The 27,648-nt window shown below is 43.4% G+C and overlaps 2 protein-coding genes across 2 annotated transcripts in view; one reads left to right on the top strand and one right to left on the bottom strand.

Annotated features, from left to right (window-relative positions):
• LOC111982612 (SID1 transmembrane family member 2-like) lies at nucleotides 1–22,394 on the top strand. The gene is given in 28 exon segments (XM_070434033.1): nucleotides 1–769; nucleotides 1,148–1,272; nucleotides 3,846–4,010; nucleotides 4,365–4,410; nucleotides 4,892–4,993; nucleotides 7,526–7,609; nucleotides 7,767–7,932; nucleotides 8,119–8,212; nucleotides 8,325–8,383; nucleotides 9,343–9,390; nucleotides 9,795–9,869; nucleotides 10,084–10,146; nucleotides 10,553–10,671; nucleotides 10,837–10,910; nucleotides 11,599–11,665; nucleotides 11,855–11,928; nucleotides 12,025–12,148; nucleotides 15,165–15,282; nucleotides 15,533–15,669; nucleotides 16,832–16,939; nucleotide 17,132; nucleotides 17,205–17,281; nucleotides 17,857–17,906; nucleotides 18,489–18,530; nucleotides 18,532–18,592; nucleotides 20,182–20,292; nucleotides 20,682–20,795; nucleotides 21,016–22,394. Coding segments are annotated over 28 exon segments (2,589 nt in total). The 5' UTR covers nucleotides 1–547; the 3' UTR covers nucleotides 21,079–22,394.
• LOC111982611 (centrosomal protein of 164 kDa) overlaps nucleotides 21,897–27,648 on the bottom strand; it is a 23,651-nt gene continuing 17,899 nt past the window's right edge. The window contains exons 21-28 of the mRNA XM_070433970.1: nucleotides 25,634–25,709; nucleotides 25,199–25,390; nucleotides 24,908–25,015; nucleotides 23,891–24,005; nucleotides 23,359–23,658; nucleotides 23,136–23,208; nucleotides 22,911–23,033; nucleotides 21,897–22,813 (exon numbers count right to left, since the gene is read on the bottom strand). Of these exons, the coding sequence (XP_070290071.1) occupies nucleotides 22,717–22,813; nucleotides 22,911–23,033; nucleotides 23,136–23,208; nucleotides 23,359–23,658; nucleotides 23,891–24,005; nucleotides 24,908–25,015; nucleotides 25,199–25,390; nucleotides 25,634–25,709 (1,084 nt within the window). The 3' untranslated portion in view covers nucleotides 21,897–22,716. The remainder of the gene's footprint in view (nucleotides 22,814–22,910; nucleotides 23,034–23,135; nucleotides 23,209–23,358; nucleotides 23,659–23,890; nucleotides 24,006–24,907; nucleotides 25,016–25,198; nucleotides 25,391–25,633; nucleotides 25,710–27,648) is intronic.

The raw sequence follows: 27,648 nt of genomic DNA on the forward strand, positions 1-27,648 counted from the left end.
TCTGCGTGCGAAGGGAGGGAGTGGGTGACACCGATTTAACCCCTCGAACGTGGTCAGTGGATTCAACAAATGCAAACAACGTTCACTTTACGATACTTCATATGATCAACACTATACAGGCATATGTCAACCTAAATGATAAAATGCGGATGACACTAGCTGTAAAAACCGCGGATATTAAATCATTCGGGATCTAGCTAGTGAGTAGTAGCTGTGTTGTTATCGTATAACTAACGTCAGTTTACGTCGCAGTACCGAGMAGTGGTTAGCTTGCCAGCTGGTGATGGTGAAACAGGAGGAGCGGTGTGAATGTAATACATTAATCATTAGCAAGCAAATGTAGCTAGCTGGCTAGATTATCTCACTAGCTAGTCGTTCGCTATCAACTGTCCTGTTGTTGTGAATGATACATTACAACTGAGCTCTCTAGTCTAGTTAGCTAGGTAGGTTTGCCATTCATTGCTATTATTATCATCCAACGTGTCAGTAAGTGCATTTAGGTCGTTTTGATCAGCTAGCACAGCTATTGTTGACAAATCGCAAGGAAATGGTTTTGAGGAGCTGTTGTAAATTTGGCCCCGTTTTAGTCTTGTTCCAGCTTGGTTATGTGGCCCTGTTGTTGTTATGTGTGACCCACTTGCGGTGCGCACGGGCAGAAACTAAAACGGTGGTCCAAAAGGATGCAGAGTTTGACGTTACCTACAACGATACAGTTACGAGTGACAACCAAACCATCTACGCCTTCAATCACACCGTCTCCCGAAACAAGGTGAGTACATAGTTCAGGTCACAAATCCCACTTTGTTCTTCGAACCTGCTTTTGCACTGACCCCCACGTTATGGTGTTTGTTGCTGCCTATTGCTAACACACCTGTTTCAACTAATCATGTTCGTACTGGGCTGGAATTAAACGTGCGCATTCCGTCCCCAGTACTAGGATTGAAGAACACTGAACAACTGTCTTGCGATGAGTAGCCTAATTTGGTTTTGTGGTAAAATAGGATTGCAAAAAGTGATCAATACAAAACCTGAGTGTGCAGGTTTATGCTTGTGATGGGTGTGTGCATATGTATGTACTGTATGTCGTTTTACTTAGATTCTGTGAGTTTCTCTAACCCTCTCCCCCTCTCTCTCCCTGCCCTGGCAGACGGAGGGGGTCCGTGTGACTGTGGACGTACTGTCGGAGGGGGCAGAGAGCAGTCCCATCCTGTTTGTGGTCAGACAGAAGCAGGCCGTGCTGTCCTTCCAGGTCCCCCTCATACTGCGTGGACTGTGAGTAGCCTACCCTACTGGCACACCTGGGGGCGCGTTCAGTAGGACACAATGTCGTGGAACGTTCAGACAGAAGCCATGTGTTATGTAGAACAAACATGCATCGTTGACATGCAGAATAAGGACTCAAGTCGGCTCTATACAGGACATTTCTATCTACAACGTTGTGCCCTACTGAACGCAACCCTGGCACATCCTGGTCCTGTCCCTGTATTATGTCACCACATTTTATTATGTCAATATACAGCTGGCCATATTCATCTAGAGTGGAAGGGAAGCGTGATATGTGGTTATGCTTTGGTATTAAATTGTTCAGTCAAAGAAAACAACTYAAGTTGTGTAGCCTAGATGTTGTAGAGGTTTTGTTTCTCCTTGGGTCTGTTTTTGCTGTGTTTCTCTTCATTATGTAGGCTAGATATTGGCTTGGTCACGGGTGAAGATACAATGAGCTCCAAAAGTATTGGGACAGTGACACATTTTTTGTTTGTTTTGGCTCTSTACTCCAGCACTTTGGATTTGAAATGATACATGAAGTTCAGACTGTCAGCTTTCATTTGAGTGTATTTTCATCCATATCAGGTGAACCGTTTAGAAAAATGACAGCACTTGTTGTACATAGTCCCCCCTTTTTAAGTATTGAGATAAATTCACTTATGTCTATTAAAGTAGTCAAAAGTTTAGTATTTGTTCCCATTTTCCTAGCACGCAATGATTACATCCAGCTTGTGACTCTATAAACTTGTTGAATGCATTTGCGGTTTGTTTTGGTTTCAGATTATTTTGTGGCCAATAGAAATGAATGGTAAATAATGTATTGTGTCATTTTCGAGTCAGTTTTATTGTAAATAAGAATATAATATGTTTCTAAACACTACATTAGTGTGGCTGATACCATGATTACGGATAATCTTGAATGAATTGTGAATAATGATGAGTGAGAAAGTTACAGATGCACAAATATCACCCCCCCCCCAAAAAAATGCTAACCTCCCCTGTTATTATAATGATGAGAGGTTATCATGTCTTGGGAGTATGGTATTTGTGTGTCGCACTCATCAGTATTCACGATTCATTCAGGTTAATCTGTAATCATAGTCGCATTCACATTAATGTAGAAGTGTTTAAAAACATATTATATTCTTAAAAGTGACTCCAAAATAACACAGTACATTATTAACATTAATTTCTATTGGGCAGAAAATAATCTGAAACACAACCAACACAAACCGCAAATGCATCCAACAAGTTTGTAGAGTCACAAGCTTGATGTAATCATTGTATGCTAGGAATATGGGACCAAATACTAAACTTTTGACTACTTTAATACATTAGTGAATTTGTACCAATACTTTTGGTCCCCTCAAATGGGGAGACTATGTACAAAAAGTGCCTTAATTTCTAAACTGTTCACCCAATATGGATGAAAATACCCTACAATTAAAGCTGACAGTCTGCACTTTAACCTCATAGTCAATGTATCATTTCCACATTGCTGGAGTACTYAGCCAAAACAAAAAAAGTGTCACTGTCCCTAAACTTTTGGAGCTCACTGTATTATAAACAGTACAGAGAGATGTGCAGTAGAAGTACTGAATGGGTTAACTGAAGGGAGTGGTGGCAGGGCAATAAGACATGAAAAGAAAACCGCAAATCCTGTTTCGGCCAGTAACCGAAAGGTTGCTGTTTGAATCCCCGAGCCGACAAGGTAAAATCTGCCATTCTTCCCTTGAGCAAGGCAATTAGCCCTAATTGCTCCAGAGTTGCCGTCAATAATGGCTGATCCCTGGCCGTGACCCCACACTCTCCGTGAGTGTCTCAGTGGGATATGCAAAAAAACACTTTTCTACTTCACACCTGTACAGGTTACCCACTTGTACATACAGTCAAACAGGACTATATAAGCATTCCCTAATTATTATATGATATAGCCTGGGTCTAAGTGTTTAGCCTGCATGCAGAACCTACCTGTTGGATCAGTGTATCATTTGTTCTATTATACAGTAGCCCAGGGTTTTTCCAAACTCGGTCCTCTGGACCTCAAGTGGTGCACGTTTTGTTTTTGTTTTTAAACGTAACATGCATCCCTTCGCGAGGACCGTGTTTGGGGAATAACACAGTAGCCTGTCTTTCATGGCGTAACATAATCCACGGACTTGCGCAATACCAGAACACCTGTGTCAGGTGGTAAAGCCATCTAGTTGAGAGTGAGTCATCGTTGAACCTTGAGCTTTCACTTCCACATAAACATAAAGCARAGGCCTAATTTCCCATAGACACTAGCCAGAATTACAGTACTAGCTAGGTCGTTGTGTTTTGGGAAGTTGTTGGTTTTTCTGTCATTAACACTGTTTTTTGTGGGACTGTAGTTGACACAATTCAACAGGCCAATTCAGTCCCTTTTTTAGCAGTGGTTCTTCTTATCATCCTGTTCTAATACAGGCCTTTTCTGTTCTATGAGCCCAAGTATGTGATCATGATTTGTATATTGAGCTACCCTCTTGGCCAGGTCTCCCTTATAAAAGACCTCAATGAAAATGAGTGGAGAAGTGATATCCCCCCCCCCCCCGCCACAGGTACCAGAGGAAGTACCCCTATGCCCATGTGGGCCGAACGCTTTGCCAGCCCCCCACCCGCACCCTCATCGAGACCCAGTACTTCTTTGTGGACGTGTCCACCCTGTCCAGCTTGGGCACCCACTACCAGCTGAGGATCAGCCGCGTGGACAGCTTCACCCTGCAGTGAGTCACCTTCATCAGGGATCATTACCTTCATGCTAGCTAGCCGAGCGAATACATGATATCTGGTTGTAGAGCTACATGCCTTACACAGCCTCCCACAGCAGTACGTATTCAATACTCTGAGTCATCATATTTTATATCACTATTATGCAACTGTGTAGAGCTTGTCTAATTTGCATTGAATGCGGTCTTTTTGCATACACACAATCGTGACTGCCTATTTCTACAGCAAGCCAAGACACACCCTGTGTAGCAGCATCACTCATACAGTACGCCATCTCTACTCTATATGTGACCTGACTGGCTAATATGGCTGTTGTATTTGTTGAGTGTTTCTTGTCTTCTTCATTACAGTACAGACAAAAAGTTCAGCTTCACTGCCTCACCATCCCAACCCCAGGTAAGAAACATAGCCACTCACACCGATGCACACGTGCGTACATACYCACATAGCATATTTCCCGTGAAACCCTTATACTGCACGTGACCATGAGAGGGTGGAGAAGACGGTTGGGTACTACCTCTTTACTGTGCCTATGTGTAAAGGCCAGGGCCAAGAAGGGGATTGATATTAAAGAACAAATGTGTGTGCCTGATCTGTTGAGCTGTTGCGTGAAAGAGATGGAGAGAAAGAGACGGGAGAAAATGTATATTGTTACGTCATACATTTTGTGTGTGCACATGTTGTGCATTTGTATTCGACGCAAGATTTGCCCTTTCAAAACGGTAGATCTATCAACATAATAGAATAGTATTGTTAGGAAGATTGCTTGAATTTTTAAAAATATTTTTAAAATATTTCTTTCACTCCACTGATTTAGGACTTAGTTCCAATAAATATGTGATCCTTTTTTTACTCTAACTCTGTTTTTCTCTCTCAGTACTTCAAATATGTGTTCCCTGACGGAGTGGACACGGCCATCGTCAAGGTCAACTCTGAGATGACCTTCCCGTGCTCTGTCATGTCCATCCAGGACATCCAGGTAAACTAACTTGACCAAACCTGTTCATTAGGCACCAGAGGTGGGACCAAGTCACAAGCAAGTCACAAGGTCCGAGTCTCAAGTCGAGTCCCAAGTAGAACAGGTCAAGTCCAAGTTGTGCGTTCTAAGAGCAAGTCAAGTCATACATTTTCAAGTCTCAAGTCAAGTAAAAAGAAATCTATACATGCAACGACTTGTTCAGCTACAAATATGTGTATATTTATTGAGGCTACCAGACAGCCATTTTCATTATTTAGTCTACGACACGTTTTAATTATCCCATGTCATTGCAAAATAGAGACCTTGTAGCAGTCGTGAGGGCATGCCATCATCAGAAGGCAAGGCAGGTTGACGTGTTCAGAGTGTACATTTATTTACAGGTCTGGTGACCCTGTGGTGAAAGTGCCATATCATACAAAATATACAAGTAGATTGACCAAATATACATGGGCAATAGTCCAAAAGAAATAGCCTCAGGACAGGTTAAGCCTGATACAATCTGAATGGACACAGGTAGAGGGCAATACTGTACCCCTTGAGAAACCAAGTAAATTCTGTCTAACAGGAGCTCACAGGTAGGCCTGCATAAATAATATAAGCACTTGGCCCCCAGGACCATACAATTACCCAATTGGCAATTACAACCAATAAACTGGTTCTACAATGTAAAAGGCAATTTCCACATCCATTTCCACATTACTACATTCCTCTTACTCAGAATTAATGATATTTSAACACCATGCATACATGGAACAGTKATTTGATCTTATTCAACGTTCTGACTKCAAAGCCTATTTTATGAGGCRTGCACGCTCCTATTAGGCACAACCAGAATGACAGAATAATGGTGCTTTCAAGACAACTGGGAACTKAAAAAAATCTGAGGTCAAATCATGATGTCAGCGAAAGAGGCCCGAGTTCCCAATTGTCTTGAACGCACTGAAGTCYGAGAGTTCCCAGTTGTTTTGAACGAGGCCATAGGACACAGATACGGAACTCCGACATAACCGGGAAAATATGAACCAAGGAAACCATACATTGACTTAAATTAACATCACTCCACTGAGGGTAAGAAATGGTTGGCTAAATGAAAATGTATCGTAGTCCTATCAAACATAGGCTGTCATTATAAGTAAATAAGAATTTGTTCTTAACTGACTTGCCTAGTTAAATAAAGGTTAAATTATAAATGAAAATAAATAAACATGAAAAAATGGCTACGTGTTGTAATAAACGGTACGGGGATTTAATGATGAAACGCTAGCAATTATTGTTGGGCCGATGCATTTAGACGTGTGAAAGCCAGYGGAAACATTTCAATAATGGGGGAAAAAAGCACTCTCCATTGGCGTGAGTTTGGAGAGCGTAAGTGAAGAGCCGCGCCTATGGTGCGTCTTCGCCACAGTAATAGTTKATTTTAACAACAAATTCCAAATGCAAACTTCATAAGTTAAAGCAATTGTTCCATACCTAAAGACCTGTAGGCTTATGCTAGTAATTGTTGCCCCATTGCTGATTAGCTTGCAATATAAACAGTTCATATTCTTGATCACRGAACAATTTTTGGAGCTGCAGATTTATTTATTTACAGTTTGATGTTTGCGCTGCACCCGATCCTATAGCTTGTACAGCAAATCAGCAATATGTTTGCTAGCTCACCCAACCTGTGTTGATTGACAGTTTACTGATCCAGTCAGAGTGCCGAGTGTGCGTTTCACTAGCCAATCTGAGGCAGGGTTTTTTGCAAGGGCGATGCTGCGGGTACTGTCTCTGCCTGCATGTGGAATAATCGACGTAGACTCTCTTCCACAAAATGAGTGACAGACAAGTCAGTCTCAAGTCAAAGTTGAGTCCCGAGTCTTGAGGCTCCAAGTCAAGTCTCAAGTTATTTTACTTTATATAGTCTCAAGTCATGTGACTTCGAGTCCACAACTCTGTTAGACACCAATCGGAAGTAAGCAAACTGAAACGGGGAGGGACTGTTCAGAAACGCTAAAATAAACAGTACGTTTTCTGTTGCAAAACGTTTTGCTATGGTGTACCCTAATGAATACGGCCATGACGTTACATCTACCTGCATCCACTGACCTCACATGACATCACTGAACTGTGGTTCCCTCAGCCTGTCTCCAATGGCTAGCGTCCGATTCACCACACAAGGGCAGTGTTGAGTTCATTCTGAGCACCCCAGCAACCACTAGACAGCTGTGATTGAACTTGGGAAATGCACAGGATTTACCCTAAAGCAGCTTAAAGCTGTGAAAGAGAGGTGTTACTAAAACGCTATGTAAAGCTCTGTCTGGTGTGTAATAGCTCACATTGGGGTGTCCCTGAAATGTAGGCCAATATAGAAATCTCCATTCCACACACTTGATGGGGAGTGCAGAGGTGCCTGTTGCCGTGGAAACCACATTAGCCGTGGTTGCACCTGTTCTTTGCTCAGACAGGCACACACACACACACACACACACATACAGACAGACACTCACTCGTTCCTCTCTGATTGCTAAATGCTGTGTTCTACCTTATCAGTGCCCAGTGTATGACTTGGATAACAACGTGGCCTTCATTGGAATGTATCAAACCATGACCAAGACAGCTGCCATCACTGTCCAGGTAAAATACACACACACACACACACACACACACTGGAGAGATCAGGTAATTGATCAATAAATACATGTTTACAACTCACTTGCCACAATGGGCAACCATTTCATCTACTCTCTCTCTCTCTCGTTCCCCCTCTCCCCTTTTCTCTCGTGGCTCTCAGAGGAAGGACTTCCCCAGTAACAGTTTCTATGTGGTGGTGGTGGTGAAGACGGAGGACGAGGCATGRGGGGGTCCCCTGCGCTTTTACCCCCTCCGTCCAGATGAACTCATTGATGCCGGCAACCGCAGTAAAACTCTGGACGTGGTCGTCTCGCCCGCCATCAGCTGTGAGTCACTCAGCCAGGCGGGCCAAACAGTACATCATTCCCAATGTAGCAGAGAGAAGTGTTCATGTCTCTCTCTCTTTCCCTTTCTATTTCTCTCTGTTTCTCTCTAACATCTCTTCCTCTCTCCTTCCTTTATCCCTCCTCTCCCTCTTTCCCCTCTCTCTACACCCCCTCTCTCCYTCTCAGCGGATGTGTACGTGATGGGCATGCTGTTCTGCCTGGGCATCTTCCTCTCCTTCTACCTGCTCACCTTCCTGGTGGCCTGTGTGGAGAACAAGAGGTCTGTCGATCGCTTCACTGTCGTATACAGTAAGTACATTATTTCATACACTGTCATATAGAAGCTTTGGAACTCAAGTGTCTCTCTCTCTCTGGGTCTTTTCTCTGGTCAGGATGCACAGGAGGAGGGAGGGGCTTCTGAACCCAGCGGACATGTCGCCCGCGGAGACAGGTATCCCAGCAACCCACTACAACGGCACACTCCGTTGTATTTTTTTTACAGAGAGGTGTACAGTGAAGAACTGTGTATTTAAGATTTAAAACGAGTTTAAGATGGATGCGAACCATTAACAGTTGCCGCATCGGATMAAGGAATACTGATCTATTTCTCTAGGTTTCCTATGTCTTTGTGTGTTGAATTTGTCTCGCTTTCTCCTCATGCTTTRTCCCCATGCTACTCTTTGGCTCAGCCTCTCTACTGGGTAAGAATGGAGTTGGAGTAGTGAGATATTGCCTGTGTCTGAGCTTCTCTCACAATGTCACACTACTTATTACCCTTCGTGCACGCTATATAAATAGTTACACCCATCTCACAGTCATTATCACCAGTATGATCTGGGTGGATGAGGAATCCTCAACATGCATGTCTAATGAATGACCTTCACCACGGTTGGYTGTCAATTTGAAATCAGGAAGTGATTTCAATTTAAAATATGGGAAAACATTTGAAATAAATGTATTCTCCTTCGCAGTTTTATTGAGGAGTCATTGAAAATAGAACCCACTTTTTCAATTATTGAATTGGAATTTCAGTTTACTTCCTGAGTTGGCTGACTTCACAGCATTGTCCAGTCACAAACACTTGTCATGGTGGGGGATGACTAATATGATTCAACCATGCCCATGGCCATGCATTGGATGATATTATGMTTACTGTGGTTTGGTTCCAATGGGAGTTTGACTGAAATMGACTTATTTTTCTCCCATTGGACTCACACCCTAGGGTACTGATTAGCACCCGTGCATTAACCCTTGCCTCACMTTCAACATTGTCTCTGAACCCACAGGGCATGGTGTGTCCTCTCTGACTYACCATTCATCTAGATGCTGTGSTTGTGTGTAGACTACTAACTGCTATAGTGACATGTGTTTGGTGTGTGTTTGTGACATTATCTCTACCTGTTACCACAGGAAAGCCAGGTGTGACTCCAGTCTCCCCCTATGAATATGGCTCCTTTGGTGAGTGTGTGTGTGTGAGTGTGTGTGTGCTCATTTACATTACAAGTGTGACGATGTTTGAAAGGTTTTGAGTTAAATATTGACAACCAATGTAGCTAACTGGGTAAGACAGGGTTTTCACAGTTCTGTCGTGTGTCTCATTGACTTGTTTCTGCACATGAGTCTCCTCGTGAATGTGCACTCCTTCACTACTTCCCACAATTCTAAAAGCATTGGATTGGGGGAGTCATGGACTAGTTGCACTTTTCACCATATTTCTTTTACCAGTCATTTCCTTTAAATCAGTGAAGGGAAGTGAACACTTTGGGAGGAAGGAGAGAGAATTGGGACACAGCCAAAGTGAATACTTACACCACTTCAAGCACTCTTTTTAATGTTGTTTCTCTCTGCTATTGTTTCTACAGCGGACAACGCCAGCACGTTGAGCTCAGAGGCCATCACAGACAGCATAGCATCAGATACCAACTACGGATACATGGGTATGGAGCAAGATGACCAAATACAGACGCATAATTACACACATACACTAATACTGTACACACACAGATGTGCAAATACACACAATGGGGTCCACATGGCACAAAATCTGTCTTCAAGTAATGTTGCACAGCATTTCACCACCAAACTGGCTCTTGATTGGAGGGCTGCAGAGTGCTCTTGTTTCTTATTGGTTTATCTGTGTTTGTTTATCAGGACAGGAGACTTTGAAACGCAGACCATTCCTAACTGCCATCCACCACGTAGCCATCTGCATTGGTGACACTCACTGCCTTAATCAGCCAGCCAATCGCATSGCTTCACTGTATAAATCAGCACCATGTCAATCAATTCGGAATGTGTTCAAGATCTATCTGCCTTTTGATGTAATTTAATGCTCTGATGACCACAGACGGAGACCAAAACGATCACGTGGTCAACAATCATGTTTGACTATACGCAGAGATAATGATGGAATGTCGAGAACAATTTCAATTATACATTTTGTGATTATCAGGAATGCGTCATTGGCCAGAACCACCAATCTATTGAATACGTCCCAAATCATATAAAAACAAATCCAAGCTGTAAAACCAACAAAAACGATCAAATCGAGAAATATAYCCCCTATAACCCCACTGACATACTGTAAAGGTAGTTACTGTTCTCTCTGTCCTCCTCTCAGAGCGTTCGTTGGAGAGCGTTACGGGTCGTAGTCGACAGGAGTCTCTGAGCTCAATAGAGGAGGATGACTATGACACGTTGGCCGACATCGACTCGGACAAGAACATCGTCCGCACCAAGGTCTGGCCCATCCGTCCTCCATCCCTCCCCCTCTACCTCTCATCCATCCCTTCCCCCTCTACCTCTCCTCCCCTGTGCATCACTCAATATTATCCTTATTCTCTGTTGTTTTTATTTAGTTTTTGCCTCCCTATGAAACTCATGTGGTCGCTTGTCCTTTTGCAGAAGTACCTGTGTGTGTCGGACCTCGCTCGCAAGGACAAGAGGGTTCTGAGTAAAAAGTACCAGATCTACTTCTGGTGAGTGGGACGGCGAGTTGCCTTAAAATCTGTACACCAATGCTGTGGGCTATAACCCTATGGCACCCTCCACTCTAGCAGTACTTTAGTCAAATGCATGATAACAATTTCTTCTTTGGATAGGGTGTAGGTTTGTTTTGCAGCATACCACCCTGCATACCACTGCTGGCTTGCTTCTGAAGCTAAGCAGGGTTGGTCCTGGTCAGTCCCTGGATGGGAGACCAGATGCTGCTGGAAGTGATGTTGGAGGGCCAGTAGGAGGCACTCTTTCCTCTGGTCTAAAAAATATCCCAATGCCCCAGGGCAGTGATTGGGGACACTGCCCTGTGTAGGGTGCCGTCTTTCGGATGGGACGTTAAATGGGTGTCCTGACTCTCTGAGGTCATTAAAGATCCCATGGCACTTATCGTAAGAGTAGGGGTGTTAACCCTGGTGTCCTGGCTAAATTCCCAATCTGGCCCTCAAACCATCACGGTCACCTAATAATCCCCAGTTTACGATTGGCTAAGTCATCCCCCTCCTRTCCCCTGTAACTATTCCCCAGGTCGTTGCTGTAAATGAGAACGTGTTCTCAGTCAACTTACCTGGTAAAATAACGGATAAATAAAATAAAAAAATCWGTCGGATTGTACAGTAATCATACAACTGTCAGTGTCATGGCAGTTAATGTCAGTGTTCCTCTCCTCAGGAATATTGCCACCATAGGTGTGTTCTACGCCCTCCCTGTCATCCAGCTGGTCATCACTTATCAAACGGTACTGTGTGCTACCCTCACTCACACTCCAACTGCGGATTTACTACATTATTACAGAATTATAATGAGTGCATTTGTAGTGTGTAAAGGAATTGGCTTCGAGTGAGTAGATATGACTAGAATCCACATGTGGTGGGTGGGTGGGTGGGTGGGTAGTGTGCTGTTGTTGACATGTTCCTCTCTCCTCCAGGTTGTCAACGTGACAGGAAATCAGGACATCTGCTACTACAACTTCCTGTGTGCACACCCCCTGGGGAATCTGAGGTGTGTGTGTGTGATAAGGGGAAACACCTATGGCTGTGCATGTAATGTATGACTTATATCATTCATGACATCCATTCTCTACCCTCTGGTGTGCAGTGCCTTCAACAACATACTGAGTAACCTTGGTTACGTGATGCTGGGCCTCCTCTTCTTGCTCATCGTGCTGCAGAGAGACATCATCCACAGCAGAGCGTTGGACCGCAACGACCTCAACGCACTGGTGAGAGATCAAACTGAGATGGTGCTTTTGTTTTTACATATTTTGGGGGGATATTTTGGMTTTTTGGATGACAGGGAGGGCGTAGAACACACCTATGGTGGCAATAATCCTAGTTTTTTTTTATTGACAGGTGTAGATTAGAGTATGTGATGTGTAGAAAGATGACGGGGATGAAGTGCAGAGTGTGAGTGGCGGAACTGGGGGATCGAACCGCTACCTCCAGGGGCAATATGTGTTCCAGGGGTGGCAACACAACCTCTAAACCAACCCCTGGTACAGATAGGGTATTATATCAGTGGGATAAACAATAGAACATGAAATGCTCATATTGGTATTTCCATGTATGGAATTCATATCACCACCCATGATGTTGACGTGATGYTTTTGTCCAAAATGATATTTACTATACACTAAGGAACGTTCCGTACCAGTAAGCAGGTTTCCATACAAACTTAAGTACATGTGGTATAAAACATTTCATGACATGCCTGATGTAAACTGAAAATTTGTCAAACTTTCCAAACGTCGACAAAACTACAGTTGAAGTCMGGAAGTTTACATACACTTAGGTTGGATTTATTAAAACATTGTCTTTCAACAACTCCACAAATTTCTTGTTAACAAACTATAGTTTTGGCAAGTCGGTTAGAACATCTGCTTTGTGCATGACACAAGTCATTTTTCCAACAATTGTTTACAGACAGATTACTTGATTTATAATTCACTGTACAGTATCACAATTCCAGTGGGTCAGAAGTTTACATACACTAAGTTGACTGTGCCTTCAAACAGCTTGGAAAATTCCATAAAAATGATGGCATGGCTTTAGGAGCTTCTGATAGTCTAATTGACATAATTTGAGTCAATTGGAGGTGTACCTGTGGATGTATTTCAAGGCCTACCTTCAAACTCAGTGCTCTTTGCTTGACATCATGGGAAAATCTACAGAAATCACCCCAGACCTCAGTCTGATTCATCCTTGGGAGCAATTTRCAAACGCCTGAAGGTACCACGTTCATTTGTACAAACAATAGTACGTAAGTATAAACACCATGAGACCACGCAGCCGTCATACCGCTCAGGAAGGAGACGRGTTCTGTCTCCTAGAGATGAACGGACTTTGGTGCGAAAAGTGCAAATCAATCCCAGAACAACAGCAAAGGACCTATTGAAGATGCTGGAGGAAACGGGTACCAAAGTATCTATATCCACAGTTAAACAAGTCCTATATCAACATAACCTGAAAGGCCGCTCAGCAAGGAAGAAGCCACTGCTCCAAAAACGCCATAAAAAAAGCCAGACTACGGTTTGCAACTGCACATGGGGACAAAGATCGTACTTTATGGAGAAATGTCCTCTGTCTGATGAACAAAAATAGAACTGTTTGCCATAATGACCATCATTATGTTTGGAGGAAAAGGGGGAGGCTTGCAAGCCGAAGAACACTATCCACCGTGAAGCACGAGGGTTGAAGCATTATGTTGTGGGTGCTTTTGCTGCAGGAGGGCCTGGTGCACTTCACAAAATAGATGGCCTCATGAGGTAGGAAAATTGGTGTGATATATGAAAGCAACATCTCAAGACATCAGTCAGGAAGTTAAAGCTTGGTCGCAAATGGGTCTTCCAAATGGACAATGACCCCAAGCATACTTCCAAGTTGTGCAAATGCTTAAGGACAACAAAGTCAAGGTATTGGAGTGGCCATCATAAAGCCCTGACCTCAATCCTATAGAAAATCTGTGGGCAGAACTGAAAAAGCGTGTGCGAGCAAGGAGGCCTATACAAACCTGACTCAGTTACACCAGCTCTGTCAGGAGGAATGGGCCAAAATTCACCCAACTTATTGTGGGAAGCTTGTGAAAGGCTACCCGAAACGTTTGACCCAGGTTAAACTATTTAAAGGCAATGCTACCAAATAATAATTGTGTATGTAAACTTCTGACCCTTGGGAATGTGATGAAAGAAATAAAAGCTGAAATAAATCATTCTCTCTACTATTATTCTGACATTTCACATTCTTAAAATAAAGTGGTGATCGTAACTGACCTAAYACAGGGAATTTTTACTCTGATTAAATGTCAGGAATTGTGAAACTGAGCTTAAATGTATTTGGCTAAGGTGTATGTAAACTTCCGACTTCAACTGTAAATACACTAGWTAAGGTGAATTTTGTGGTAATTTTGTGTAGGTAAAATTAATTATGCGGGAAAAATTGCGGTAGAAGTTCACATCATATCGAAGTAAACTTGGAGTCATGCAATGATATCTTGTGTGCTCCTCCCACTATGATTAAGGAAAGCATGTGGTTTATTAGGCTACGGGTTAAATAAGTTATGAACTTCACAGGGTAGTGAAAGTGCACGGTGATGAGCTTGAGGCTCCTTTCCAATAAATATCTTATTTTGGTGACATGATGATCGATGCGTGGCTGCCATTTGACAAATACAAATGATCACTCTTTTGTCCATAAAATCTCGTAGGTTATGCCCYCACTGTATCTGCAAGCTGTTGGCTACAGCACTCGTGCCAAGACCGGAGTGGGCACATTCGCAATATAACGCAATTTTTTTTATTCCTAACATGGGAATTTAACCGCAAAAGTAATTTTTATGTGTACTACATTATCAAAGAAAAAAAGAATGTCCAGAACTCTGGTATGCTCATAGGGTGAGTTAATCAGACGCTCAATAAAGAAAACGTTTCGATCCGAGTTGGATCTTTGTCAGGTCATACACCACGTTGAAACACACCTACTTAAATAACCTCTAGAGGCATGAACATTGGATGTGAATATTTTTCTCTTTTCACTACATTATCATACAAAGCCTTTTATATCCACAACAAGTCAATTTGATGGAAACTGATCTCTGGTGGGAAAATGCTCATATTGAATATTTGCATGAACATTTTTGAATATTTGCATGAAAATCTGTCGCCAATTGGATGGGAACCTAGCTAGTGACACTTTATTTATAGAATTTTGAGCCTCTGTCTCTCCCTCTCTGCCGGTCTCCAGGAGTGTGGCATCCCTAAGCACTTTGGGCTGTTCTATGCCATGGGCACAGCTCTGATGATGGAGGGYCTGCTGAGTGCCTGCTACCACGTTTGCCCCAACTACACCAACTTCCAGTTCGGTGAGACTAATGTCATGGTTGGCTAATTGGGAGATCCTGAAGATACTGTAACACAGAGCCTCAATAGATGGGTTTCTCAATCAGTCCCAGATCGGTTCATATTGTCATGCCAACTGCATTGCTGTGACTGCAGGACGGCACACAGATCTGGGACTCTGGCTACTTCCCAATAACTGTACTGGAAGATATTCTGTACTGTAAGAAATGTCATTAATGTCACCCTTTCCTCCTCGATCTCCCTGTCGGTCAGACACCTCCTTCATGTATATGATCGCTGGGCTGTGTGTGTTAAAACTGTACCAGAAGAGACACCCAGATATCAATGCCAGCGCTTACACTGCCTACGCCTGTCTGGCTGCTGTCATCTTCTTCTCTGTGCTAGGAGTGGTGAGTGACTAGGGACATACACACCACTCATCACACACCACTCACCACACACCACACAGAGACCAAGACAGAAACACAACAAACACCCAGCAGTAGACTGARGTACACAACCTATAGGGTGGGTTGCACCAACATGGATGAACTCTTAAACTGGGCTAAATCAAGGTTTATCTATTAATCTTGTTGCACCCAATTTTAAACCTAGTTTTAAATTAATCCTAGTTCAATTTTAATCCTTCCTCTAATCTAAGTTTAGTTTTCACTTTAAACCTAGATTAATTTTAAGTCTGTTGCTCAATGAATTAAAAAACCCATTTAGATTGGAGATTAATTCTAAACTGCAACGGTAACGTTGTAGTGAAGTAGCATTTGTCGCATGAAATGGCCCAGGTGTCTTCCTTCTTTTTGACATTCGTGTTGTATGTCTTTTTATCCTCCAGTACGTTACTAAATTRCTCCATCAGCCCCGACAACTTTWWTTTTTRKWWAYSCGGAGAAATTAGATCATCTTTGACGTGCCATGATCAGTTGGCTAGCGGACAAATAATAAATGGCTAAATAACGTTAAGTAATGGCAATAATAAATAATATTGTATGCTAGCTAGCTTGGTTTATAAACTAGCTAGCTACAGTGGCTAACGTTAGCTAACTAATTAATTTTCTGTCTAGTACTGGCAAATAACAGATTTTATTTCAAATCAGCCAAACCATGAGAACCTTTCACGATGGAGTTGCAGTAGTTCTAACGTCACATTGTTATTATTTTATCAAGGAACAGCAACTTTGTGGTCTCATTTGACAAGTAGGCTAGCTACTTCGTTTCAACTCACGAAATACCTCATATATTAGTGTAACATGTCACTAATCATAGTTTAAAACTSTTAATCATAGATTTACTGATCCAGATAAATTAAGTGGTACAACACATCTCTGATTTAATTATAAACCTAGATTTACAAAACCTAGATTAGCTCTAATCGTAGATTAATTTAAACCATGTTGGTGCAACCCACCCATAGAATCATCATTCAGCAAGTGTAAAATTCCTGATGTATCCTGATGAGTGTGTGTTTACCTGTGTGTGTGTGTGTCTACCTGTGTGTGTCTACCTATGTGTGTGTGTCTACCTGTGTGTGTGTCTACCTGTGCGTGTTGTGTCCAGGTGTTTGGGAAGGGCAACATGGTGTTCTGGATCGTCTTCTCTGTCCTCCACATCCTGGCCACCATGCTGCTCAGCACCCAGCTCTACTACATGGGTCGCTGCGAACTGGTAAGGAGTCAATCAATCACATTTGTTATTTTTAAAAGCCCTTTTTTTTTTACATTGGCAGTTGTCACAAAGTCCTTTACAGATACCAACCCAAAACCCCAAGAGCAAGCAATGCAGAAGCACAGTAGCTAGGAAAAACAACCCAGAAGGAAGAAACCTAGGAGTAAGGGCTAGGAACAGGCCTGGGGTCAGGGTTAGCTTTTACCTTGTAATGTTACAGGGGCTATGGACAGGTGTCAGTCTATTCTACTTGTCTGTGTTTCAGATTCTGGCATCCTGCGCAGGATTGTGTATGTGATCTACACTGACTGTATCCGCCAGTGCAGTGGCCCCATGTATATTGTGAGTATACATCAGGGGAGAACTACTGCCCACTTATTGAAACCACGAAGGTTCAAGGCTGACCGCGGTACTGCAGGCATTGTTTGCATAAACAGGATCCCCCATTATAGTGAATGGAAAAATATCAATCTTTGTGTAAATAAAATTTAAAACATGTTTAGAAGGCAATCACGGTACCAATAATTGCTTCTAATACACCTGATGTACAGTATGTCCTTGAACCAATTATTTTTTAATCGCACACATAAAGAAGTTATAAGGATAATTGAGTTGCTAATGGCAGCCTGCAGTACCCCGGTCGGCCTTCCACTTGATTTACTCAATTTGAGGGGCAGTACTGAGCTAGGCTGCAATATCACTTCATAAAGCTCAATTGCGTATTTTATGTCTCCATGAGACGCCATCTTAACACCTTCATTTGAGTCTTCACAAAATGAATGGTTATACGTGATCGATGGCTTTGTCCATTCATATATACAGTCATGGTAGACTATACATACACATACTGTATGGAGACTCACTCTAATGCGCGAAAGATTCATAAATCCACAAGTAAATGTTTCTCTCTCTGTTAGGACCGAATGGTTCTGCTAGTGATGGGAAACATAGTGAACTGGTCTCGTGAGTATTTCCTTCATTCACTCACTATCTTATTCAGACTGGACTGCCTTTACTGCAGTGTTCTATATATTGTGATATCTTAATTTGATCACTCTGTGTCGCAGATAATTTTCCTGCGCAGCATGAAATGCTAATTGTAGTGTTATAGGGTTTAAAAAGGCTTTTAAGTTTGTCATTTCCATTTTAAAATAGACTTGATTTGCCCTCATGTATCAACCAAATGTATCAACCCCTACAAAAATGTCCATAAAATATAATCCACGTAATAAATCACATTTCCTGTTGCCTACAGGATTTTTTTCCAGTTGTGAGAAACGGGGTCAAATTAAGATGGCAGATCTGTACATGTTTGACATAATCATGCAGTGGCAAAAAAAATTTTTTTACCAAAGGTCTTTCACACCTACTTTAAGTGATTAATGTAAGTCCCTTTCTGTCAATGGGATTTATTGCGACCCACTCAGCCTGATGAGGCATGGTATCCATTTAGTCTTGTAGAATAGTCATTACTCAACCACAACCATGGGTGGAGAGTAGACAACTCATCACTGACAAACATTGTGTGGTTGTTGTTTGGTCTGTCCAGGGCTGCCTATGGGCTACTAAAGACACCCAATGACTTTGCCTCACCTGCTGGCCATCGCCATCTGCAACCTGCTACTCTACTTTGCCTTCTACATCATCATGAAGGTAGGTGGTGTGTGTGTGTGTGTTATTCACTTTCCATAGACAATTCTCACTCAAAAAAGACATACAACAATATATTTTAAGTCATTAACCCTCTAGAGTCTAAACCCTGTCTAAGCTGAGGGAGGGAGTCTAAGCTAACATATGGAATTGTTTTAAGATGGTCATACCAAGAATCATTTAGCTATTTCATTTCGAACTTTAAGACCACGGATAGTCCCCAAAAAATCTAAATAGAAGTTTGTTCTGAAGTGTCTGTCCTATATCTGAGAGATATAAGTAAGATCAGGAAACTATACCAAAAAAAAGGCATGTATTTATCCCCATATTTTAGGCACTAAACTATCCCGATACTGTATGTACCTCCATTATTGTTTTTTAACTGGTACCAGGGACCTTCAGGCCGTCTTGTGAGGCTTGTGGGCACCCTAGAGCAAAACGGAGAACTCCATTGTGTTTGTGAGAGTTTCGTCTATAGAGTAGTCATAATACGTTCGGACACCACATACTTTTTTGTGAGAAGACCGATTTTCGGGATGTCAAATGGTCTGACTAACACCGCTCTAGCTCTGCCACCTTTCACCGCAGATGTGGAAGCGTGATATTGGCAGATGCAGTGGATTGAGACGCAGCCCATGCAAAAAAACGATATCTCTATCTTAAACAGATTATGTTAATTCTATTTRCGTGGGGGTGCGGAAATTGTAGGCTAATGGTTAAAAAATAGATAATAAATCGTATTTTAAACCCACTACAAAATAAAGATCTGTCAATCCGTGTGATTRGGAGGCAGACAAGAAGCCCTTCTCTGCAGTTCCAACACCCTCAGAATAGCTTCCAATTTCCTCCATCTCCTCATCAAAGAGCCACTGCTCGTCACTCCTCCCACACCAAAGCCTTAGTCCTCTCATGGTGTATGATGTTCAGGGTCTCTCTCACTGTCACTCTGTAAAAGATAAAACCTCACCTCCCTGTACAAGTCGAACAGACTGCTCTCCTCCTGCTCAGGCAGGTGCTGGCTGTTCTCAAGGAACATGGCCATGTGTCTGAGCTGGTTTGTCCAGTACTYCTCGTACTCCCACAGACCCAGGCTGCCCGCCTCCACCTGTGCTGTCCATGATGCCATCCATGGTACACCCTGGACAAGTCGCTGGATGTAGTCGCTCATTWTRGAGAAATGGATCAGTCTTTCGAAAGCAGGAGCAAGTCACACTTCTAGTATTGAGGTTGTTGCCACCAAAACTGAGTTCCAAATCAACATTGGCACCTAACAACCGAACATTCTAAATTCACAACAGTTGCTCTATTCAATTGTGATATGATCATATTAAAATGTCAATGTATTCTTATGATTTAGAATCACCATGGGAATGAAAGAAGGATTTCAAATCATGAATGACTTTAACTCTTAGCAACAGACATTCTAAATTCAAACATTCTACCAAATGTGCTTTGTTTGATTGTTGCCATATTCTAACAGTTTTGGATATAGAAAGTGCACATCGGACACGTGAAACGAGGTAGAACATGTTCCGCGTGTACAATCACAGATGATGTTGTGTTTCTGTGAATGTGTGTGTGTGTGTGTGTAGCTCCGCAGTGGTGAGAGGATCCAGTGCATGGCCATGTTGTGTATCCTCTTCACGGCCGTGGTGTGGGGCTTCGCTCTCTTCTTCTTCTTCCAGGGCCTCAGTACCTGGCAGGTCAGCACAACACACACACAATGACCTTACAGATCAGTGGCTTCCACCACACGTCAGCCTTACACACCCCCATGGCAGGATGTTTTCAGACCTCTCCTCGGGGGACCCTCAGCCATTCCATGTATTCAAACTGTTCCAGAGCTAGTACACCTGATTCAACRAGTCATCAAGCCCTTGTCTGTGTAGGTAAGTTGATTCAGGTATGCTAGTTRAGGTCTACAACAAAATAGTGAAAGTTCTAGGGGTCTCCGACGAGAGGTTTGGGAACTCCTGCCCCAATGGGATTCATGGTATCTGTAGTACCACATTGAAAACATCATATGCTCACACACCACATGTCATGGTCACATAACCCCAACATTCTCACGTCCCCTCTCCCCCTGCCGTAGAAAACCCCTGCCGAGTCCCGGGAACACAACCGTGATTGCATCGTGCTCTCCTTCTTCGACGACCACGACATCTGGCACTTCCTGTCCTCKATTGCCATGTTTGGTTCCTTCCTGGTGAGTGTGTGTGTGTGTGTGCACACCTCTGGGGAGGGCCATGTGACACTCATTTCATAGTATTATAAATTGGAGGGGAATACAGATTTCACACCGTGGACATGGTTACTYCCCACGTCATTCAGCAATAGATCATATGTGGCTGAGCTTTGATGAAGACCTCCCATTCCTGACCCATACATACTCAGATAGTGACTGACTCCTCTGCTTTCTCTGCCAGGTTCTCCTCACCATGGATGATGACTTGGACGACGTCCAGAGAGACAAGATTTTCGTCTTCTGAAAAAGCAACTCTCTGGCTCCGCCTTAACGTTTCTTGCTGGCCAGTAGTGACACAGTGGCAACTGAGACACCCAATGGCATGTCTCCCTGACTGCAGGCGGGCTGGGCATCTCTCAGCCAATCAAAGAGCTGGGAAAGGACGGTGCGCCCTCCCCAGAGTTGGAATCTGTATGGACACTTGGCGTGCCAATCAATGAGTCTTGTTCACCAGTACATGCTGACATTTCTCCTTACTGCCATCCAATATTACTGTGGTCGTTGTGTTTTCTTATTGCATTTAAACGTGTATAGTGTGTGTGCGCCTGTGTATATATGATTGTGTGGGGGAGAGTGAGAACACTCTATGTCCAGTCTGTCTGTGGCCTTTAATGTTCTGATCATGTGCGTGGTTTGTATTTCTATGGCTGTCTGATACTGGATGGATCTGTCCCAGAGAGATATCAACGATTGTATTTTAATTACTAACTACGTCCTTAGCTGGTGAGGAAAATAGATTTTGCACTGTAGGATAAGAACTTGGGACTATGTGACTACTGAATAAAGTTTGTGTCCACGATGATAAAGGTGTAGTCTTAGCATTAGTACAATCTGTCTCTAGGTTTTYCATTTTAAATAACTGACAAGCAGGATGAAGAGGAAATCCAGAACTGGGTTGTGTTCATTAGGCACRGAAACGGAAGGTAACTGACAACCTGAACTTGTCCAAGAAATTTTAGTTGCAAAAAGTCACAACACATTCTGTTGGGTGTCCCAATGAATACAACCCTGGTGATMACTTTTTAATGAAAAATAATGAACGTTTGACATTGGCATTATGAATATACACCACTTTACATTTATTAAAATGTTTCTTATAAAAAATATGGTAAACATTACACGTCTAGCTGCACAGTAAAACACACTGGAAGAGTCCCTCTTACCAGAATTTCATAGACTGTGAATCCCTCAAGTCATTGTCTTGCTCTTGTAGTGGTTATTATGGTATGGCTTGAACTTCTCATACAGCGGAATGAGTGATATGTCTCTTATACAACCTGATACCATGACAATGATCTTTAGTCACTTATCACATCAGTTATGAGGCTTATGTCAGCTATCAACAGTATCTCACTCCAACCTCAAGATGTCTCTCCTAATAAAGTGAAGCACCTACTGTATATGTAACAACTATGCAATCTGCTTTTGAAACATTTAAATAGCTAGAGGCCAAAAAATTGGGAAACAAACTGATTTGTTGACTACGGGACTATTSTCTCCATACTCCCAAGCTATTCACCCTTGCATGCCAATGGAATAAAATGACAGAGTCCACTGAAACAGTCCCGTGTCCGCTCACTCTTCTGTAACACAATCYCAGCTAAAGCGGAGTTCACCAGAGGACAGACGTCTTAAAAATATTTCTTACAGTAGTRTGATATGTAAATCTGGTTGTAGAGGAATCCTAGCTCTGGTCCAGGGTGTTCCTTTGGTCCACACATAGTCGAGGGGGTTCCTCTAATAACTCCCTGGACCAGAGCTAGAGGGATCCCTGTATTACTCAAAGTTAATTTTAAAAACCCACCCTTGTCCTTAGCCCTTTTTCAGTAACAGTACATCTTGTGTTGATCCTTGCGCCGTATGTAACTTCACCCACCCCCCTTTAGTAATGGTACACTTTAATCTGGTTGTTGTCATCCAGGCTCAGCTGGACCAGTCCACTCATAGTTGGGGGGGTCCGATAACGCGTGAACAGAGGTCTGATGAAAACCTGTTAAGGACATTTACAAGACTGAACCAAGCTCTATTATAAGTTGTGCAATGTGGTAATGTGTGAGCATTTTTACAGAAGGATACACACTGGGGTCTTTCCTGCGTGTCTCCAGCCATCTCTTGTTGCCGTCGATCAGACCCTGTAGCCTCTGGCCATCCATCTCCACTGCCTTAGGCTGCATGGAGGACAGACTACGAGCCTGCTCACTAACACACACAAACACACATTTCTTTAGTACCTTCCTTCAACAAGACAGACTACTGTGAAAGGGATGAGTGATGGTTATAACAAATAATTTTCATATTTACCTTGCAGGACTGTACCCTGAATAAAGCGCATGCGTCCTCAAGGAYCTGGTGGCTATGGACTCAATAGGAGCCCCTATGGAAGAAGGGACAAAGAGAAGTGAAGTCTTGTTAAACCAATAAACTAASAACTCACCCTGAACAGAGTTCTTCAGACCACATAATTAAATAGAACGCATATTTAATATAACATATATGATATTGAATCTCTTTGGCTGAGATGTACCAGGGAAGAGCTTGGCCCAGCGGCTGTTGAGCAGGTCCTCAGAACCCCGTGGCTGGATGGAGGTGCTYTGAGGAGCCCACGCCCAGGAGGGCCCAGACAGAGGCATGGAGAGCTGTGAAAGAGGCATTGAGGTGGGGGTTCGTGGCTGGGAGAGGGGCAGGGGTAGGGGGAGAGGCTGGTAAGGGGTCTGGCGTTGGGTCAGGGAGCCCAGGGCCCCCAGGACTGTGCTGAGCTGGCCAGAGATGTGCTGGAGCGACTCGGCTAAGTGCTGCACCTTAGCTGGCACTGTGGGCTCCTCACCTGGAGAGGAGAGATAMWGAAGGAAAGACAGAGGGAGAGACAGCGCAAGAGAGAAAGGGAGGCAATGTCAGAAAACATGAAGAACAAGGGATGAGGTGTGAAAGAGAGGAAGGAGTGGGTGAAAGGGGYAAAAAAGGAGGAATGATAAAGAGGGAGAGAGAGTATGATAATAATTTGGCAGAGGAGGAGTACAGGCCTGCTATGAATATTCCAGTATGTCTGTCTCTCTCACCGGGGCCATCCAGGCCATTGCTGACGCTGCTCATATCTGATTCAGTCACATCGAAGGCCACCTTCCTATCAGTCGCCAGTCTGTCCTGGTCATCATAGTAGTGATGAGGGGAGACCTGGGCAAGATAAAGCAAGAGAAAAAACAAATTCCATACTTTTGTACTTGCCTCTAACTCTAACACTTGTTTTCTCTTACTATCATTGATTTCACTGATCATTGCTTAATTGAGGAAAGTTCTACTTACAATGACTGTGGTTTGCGATTGTCTTACCTAACTACCTTAAGTTGAATGCACTGACTAAGTTTCTCTGGATAGGASTGTCTGCTAAATGACCAAAATGTTACGAAAAAATGTAAAAGCATACATACAGTGAGTGTTACAAAACATTAGGAACACCTTCCTAATAGCCCTCAGAATAGCCTCAATTCGTCAGGGCATGGATTCTACAAGGTGCTGAAAACGTTTCACAGGGATGCTGGCCCATGTTGACTCCAGTGCTTCGCACAGTTCTGTCAAGTTGGCAGGATGTCCTTTGGGTGGTGGACCATTCTTGATACACACAGGAAATTGTTGAGTGTGAAAGATCCAGCAGCGTTGCAGTTCTTGGCACACTCAAACCGYTGCGCCCGGCCCCTACTACCACACCTTGTTCAAAAGCACCTAAATATTTGTCTTGCCCAGCAACCCCGTGAATGGCACACATACACAATCCATGTCTCAATTGTCTAAAGGCTTAAAAATCCTTCTTTAACCTGTCTCCTCCCCTTCATCTACACTGATTGAAGAGGATTTAACAAGTGACATCAATAAGGGATCATAGCTTTCACCTGGATTCACTTGGTCAGTCTATGTCATGGAAAGAGCAGGTGTTCTTAATGTTTTGTCCACTCAGTGTATAGTGTGTTTATTAGCTATTCCAGTATGTCTAACATTATGGGCATGGTATGTAGTACAAGTGGTGTACAGGGGGKAGGATATGTGGTATATAAACGTGTTATGGTGTAGTACAACGGCACCTCTTCAGCWACGGAGCTCTCTAGCTGTTGCAGTCGCTCCTCCTTCCTGCGTAGCAGCGAGTTCCCCCTCTGCACAGTCAKCCTCAACTCCTCCACGTCACTGGCCTCCTGAGGAAGAGAAGAGGAAATGAGAGACAGAGTGGGGGAAAGAGAGAGAGAAAGATGATCCAGGGACAGTTACATACGGAGGTCATGCATACTCTCTCACTTCATGAATGTTCAACACAAGGGCACTAGGGCCGAGTGTAGGAGTCTATAAGGGATAAGGAAGGGAGTCACACTTACACGTACCTGCTGCAGGTTCCTGTACATCTCCTGTGTGGCCTGGGCGTGGCTGGTGGTGTTGGGGTACTGAGAGGAGCTGGACTGGGCCTGAGCTGCCTGCAGCACTGCCTGTCTCTCACTCAGACGACCACTCTCCCTCTCCAGGAAGCGCCGGGCTTTCTGCAGGGACAGCCCCTCAGAGGAGATATACTGACGCAACTGGAGAGGGAAAGAGAGAGAACACAGGCACACCAACACACACACACACACACATAGAAAGTTAGTCAGGATAGAAGGGTGCAACATGCATGCCTCACACACACACACACACACACACACACACACACACACACACACACACACACACACACACACACACATACTCGTCTAAGACAGGAGGTTCTTTCAGAATCTTCCACATGCAGCACTTTCTCCGTCCAGCAGTAGAGGCGCTGCTCGCTATCCTTCCTCCTTCCTCTCCTCTTTTGTTCTGTCCAGTCTAGTAGTAGGCCTCTTGACATCACTCTGCTCCAGATCACTGCAATAAAATCATATGTTAGGAACTGAATAGTAACTGGCATTGGAATACATGAACCATTAGTATGACTAAGTGACCTGCCTAAATGACTACGACTCGTAGCAATCACGTCTGTAGCCATGAAGTGCTTTGAAAGGATGGTCATGGCTCACATCAACACATTATCCCAGAAACCCTAGACCCACTCCAATTTGCATACTGCCCTAAAGATCCAGATGATGCAATCTCTATTGCACAAACACTGCCCTTTCCCATCTGGCACAAAAGGAACACCTTTGTAAGAATACTATTCATTGACTACAGCTCAGCGTTCAACACCATAGTGCCCTCAAGCTAATCAATAAGCTAAGGACCCTGGGACTAGAGGTCACACCGATTATGATTTTCAACGCCGATACAGATTATTGGAGGACCAAAAAAAGACAATACCAATTAATCGGACAATTTATATTACAGTGGGGAGAACAAGTATTTGATACACTGCCGATTTTGCAGGTTTTCCTACTTACAAAGCATGTAGAGGTCTGTCATTTTATCATAGTACACTTCAACTGTGGAGGACGGAATCTAAACAAAATCCAGAAAATCACATTGTATGATTTTTAAGTAATTAATTTGCATTTTATTGGATGACATAAGTATTTGATCACCTACCAACCAGTAGAATCCGGCTCTCACAGACCTGTTAGTTTTTCTTAAGAAGCCCTCCTGTTCTCCATCATTACCTGTATTAACTGCACCTGTTTGAACTCGTTACCTGTATAAAAGACACCTGTCCACACACTCAATCAAACAGACTCCAACCTCTCACAATGGCCAAGACCAGAGAGATGTGTAAGGACATCAGGGATAAATTGTAGACCTGTACAAGGCTGGGATGGGCTACAGGACAATAGGCAAGCAGCTTGGTGAGAAGGCAAACACTGTTGGCACAGATTATTAGAAAATGGAAAGAAGTTCAATGTGACGGTCAATCACCTCGGTCTGGGCTCCATGCAAGATTCACCGTGTGGCCATGATTCATGAGGAATGTGAGGGACTCAAGATCCACGAACTACCACGCGCACGATGGTGGCTCAGATAATAATGAGACCAAGACTGCCGAAAGTCTCAATAGAGAAATTGTAGAAGCACGCAACTACCAGCCCGTCCATGGTCATTAATAAAGCTCAGCGCACGCACCGGTCAGCCCCAATCCTGCAAGCCCAGCCAGCATGTCCAGGCCCGTCTGAAGTTTCTGCCAATGACCCATCTGGATGATCCAGAGGAGGAATGAGAGCAAGGTCATGTGGTCTGATGAGACAAAAATAGAGCTTCTTTCGCTTTAAAACTCCACTCGCCGTAGTTTGAGAGAATAGAAGATAGCATACAACCCCAACGAACACCATTCCCCAACACGTGAAGCATGGAGGTGGAAACACCATTCTTTGGGGATGCTTTTCTGCAAAGGGACAGGAACGACCTGCACCACTCTTGAGGGAGAGGCATGGATGGGTGACCCCCTGTATCATCGCGAGATACATTGCACCAACAACCTCCTTCCCTCAGTAAGAGCATTGAGAAGAGGGCGTGCGCTTGGTCTTCCAGCATGACAACGACCGAAACACACAGCCAGCGGCACTAATCTAGTGCATTCTTTCTCAAGGTCCTGGAGTGGCCTAGCCAGTCTCCAGACCTGAACCCAATAGAAATCTTTGGAGGGAGCTGAAAGTCCGTATTGCCGGAGCGCCCCGAAAACCTGAAGGATTCTGGAGAAGGTCTGTATGGAGGAGTGGCCAAAATCCCTGCTGCAGTGTGTGCAAACCTTGGTCAAGAACTACAGGAAACGTATAGATCTCTGTAATTGCAAACTAAGGTTTTCTGTACCAAATATTCAGTTCTGCTTTTCTGATGTATCAAATACTTATGTCATGCAATAAAATGCAAATTAATTACTTAA

This window comes from Salvelinus sp. IW2-2015, linkage group LG22 (assembly GCF_002910315.2).
Source record: "Salvelinus sp. IW2-2015 linkage group LG22, ASM291031v2, whole genome shotgun sequence".
Lineage (NCBI taxonomy): Eukaryota > Metazoa > Chordata > Actinopteri > Salmoniformes > Salmonidae > Salvelinus > Salvelinus sp. IW2-2015.